At 27.6% G+C, this 1,603-nt stretch overlaps 1 protein-coding gene across 1 annotated transcript; it reads right to left on the minus strand.

Annotated features, from left to right (window-relative positions):
* Positions 1-713: 713 nt before the first annotated feature.
* Positions 714-1,517, minus strand: PCYB_005800 (hypothetical protein; the record flags this gene model as incomplete). Its single annotated transcript, XM_004228001.1, has 2 exons — positions 714-1,343; positions 1,488-1,517. The coding sequence occupies 2 exons, from the start codon at positions 1,515-1,517 to the stop codon at positions 714-716; spliced, it is 660 nt and encodes a 219-aa protein (XP_004228049.1).
* Between the last annotated feature and the right edge of the window lie 86 nt (positions 1,518-1,603).

The following is a 1,603-nucleotide window of genomic DNA, read 5'->3' on the forward strand; positions in this document are numbered from 1 at the left end:
AACTATTCCGCCTGATAAGATATATTCACTGGACCATATCCAATATGCTCATCATCATGTTCATAAAAATTTGGGAATTCTCCTGGTGAAAGTCCTTCAACATTTTTACGAATTTGATGCATTAGTCTTCTTCCTCCTCCAAAGAAGGACCTAACTGGTGTATACTAATATTAAGAAAAACATTTGGTGAATTTAAAACACAATTTTATGATAATGGAAAATTTTATTTAAATGTATTATAAACATTTAGGTATATTTTTAAAGCAATAAATACTTTAAGAATTAAAAATAAGGCACCCATCCCACCAGATACACCAAGAACAGGTGCTGATTCAACATTTTTTACAATGCTAGAAAGAGCGTTTTGCATATGCTTTAAGACGCCTTTTTCTTCTAACGGTTCTATTTTTATTCCTGGACGTCCTGATTCTCCAAAGGATTCTGAACCATTATATGGTCCTCCTAAACCTTTTTCATGAATACGTGGAAATAATAAATTTTGTTCATGTGTTACTTGTTGTGATGGCTCTTGTGATAACCGTCCTTCTTCCCCTTCTTTTTCATATGGACTAGGTCGTACCATTCCTCGTGCCACTTGTTGTTGTTTTTCTTGCTCTAGCCGTGCTTTTTCTGCTAATTCCTGTTCTAATTCTCTTTTTTCCGTTCTTCTTCTGCAATTTTATTCCTTTCTATTTCTGATAATCTAAAATGTTCTATATTTTTAGGCAATTTGTATTTTTAGGCAATACCTTTTCACTTATTAATAGTTTAAGATCTATGAGGTTATTAATTAATTCCGTATCAGTTGTTTGATAAAGTTTTATAGATTCATTATAATCATATATAATTTTACCAAGGATAATACAGGGATCATAATTACCTGGTTTATTTGGTTCCACAAGAGTATTGTATTCATCGTACAAATCATATAAGAGTCTCATTTTTTGATATACATTATAAACTAAGGGATTTATTTTAGAAGAACATAAATCAGCTTCCTCCTTAACTCCACTATCACTTAATATGTATTCCCGCACGAAATCCTGGAGAATTTCATAGACTGGATTTGATAAATTCATATTACGTTTACTAACATTTTCATTTAATAAGTAGTTAATATAATTACAAGCTATATTTAAACCAGCCTGATAAATAACATGACCACTATTTAAATATTTGGTTATATCTCTAAAAAATATGTCATACTCTTCAAGATTTCTATCTTTTTTATCAATCCTATTTATTTTTTCCTTAGCATTGTTATAATTCTGAGTACCACTCATACCCATAGTACTTATAGAGAATTTAGTTTTTAAAAGGTTATAACATTCATAATTAAGGTACTAAACGGGAAAAAATTTCAATTATAATTTATTTAAAAATTAAAATAAAACTGTATAATATAATTTCCATTGTTTTCTAACATGTATAAATAATTTAAATATTTAATCATTATATATGATCAAAATAAAAAAAAGAAAATTTACTGTTTTTAATCCGTCCTTACACTGAGCCATTGTATTTTGAACAAAAAAGTAAAAAAAAAATTTAAAAATAATTATATATAAAAAAACTATTATGTAAAAATACTATAGTAAAAAGC

Source organism: Plasmodium cynomolgi (genome assembly GCF_000321355.1).
Source record: "Plasmodium cynomolgi strain B DNA, scaffold: 0810, whole genome shotgun sequence".
In the NCBI taxonomy this organism is placed as follows: domain Eukaryota; phylum Apicomplexa; class Aconoidasida; order Haemosporida; family Plasmodiidae; genus Plasmodium; species Plasmodium cynomolgi.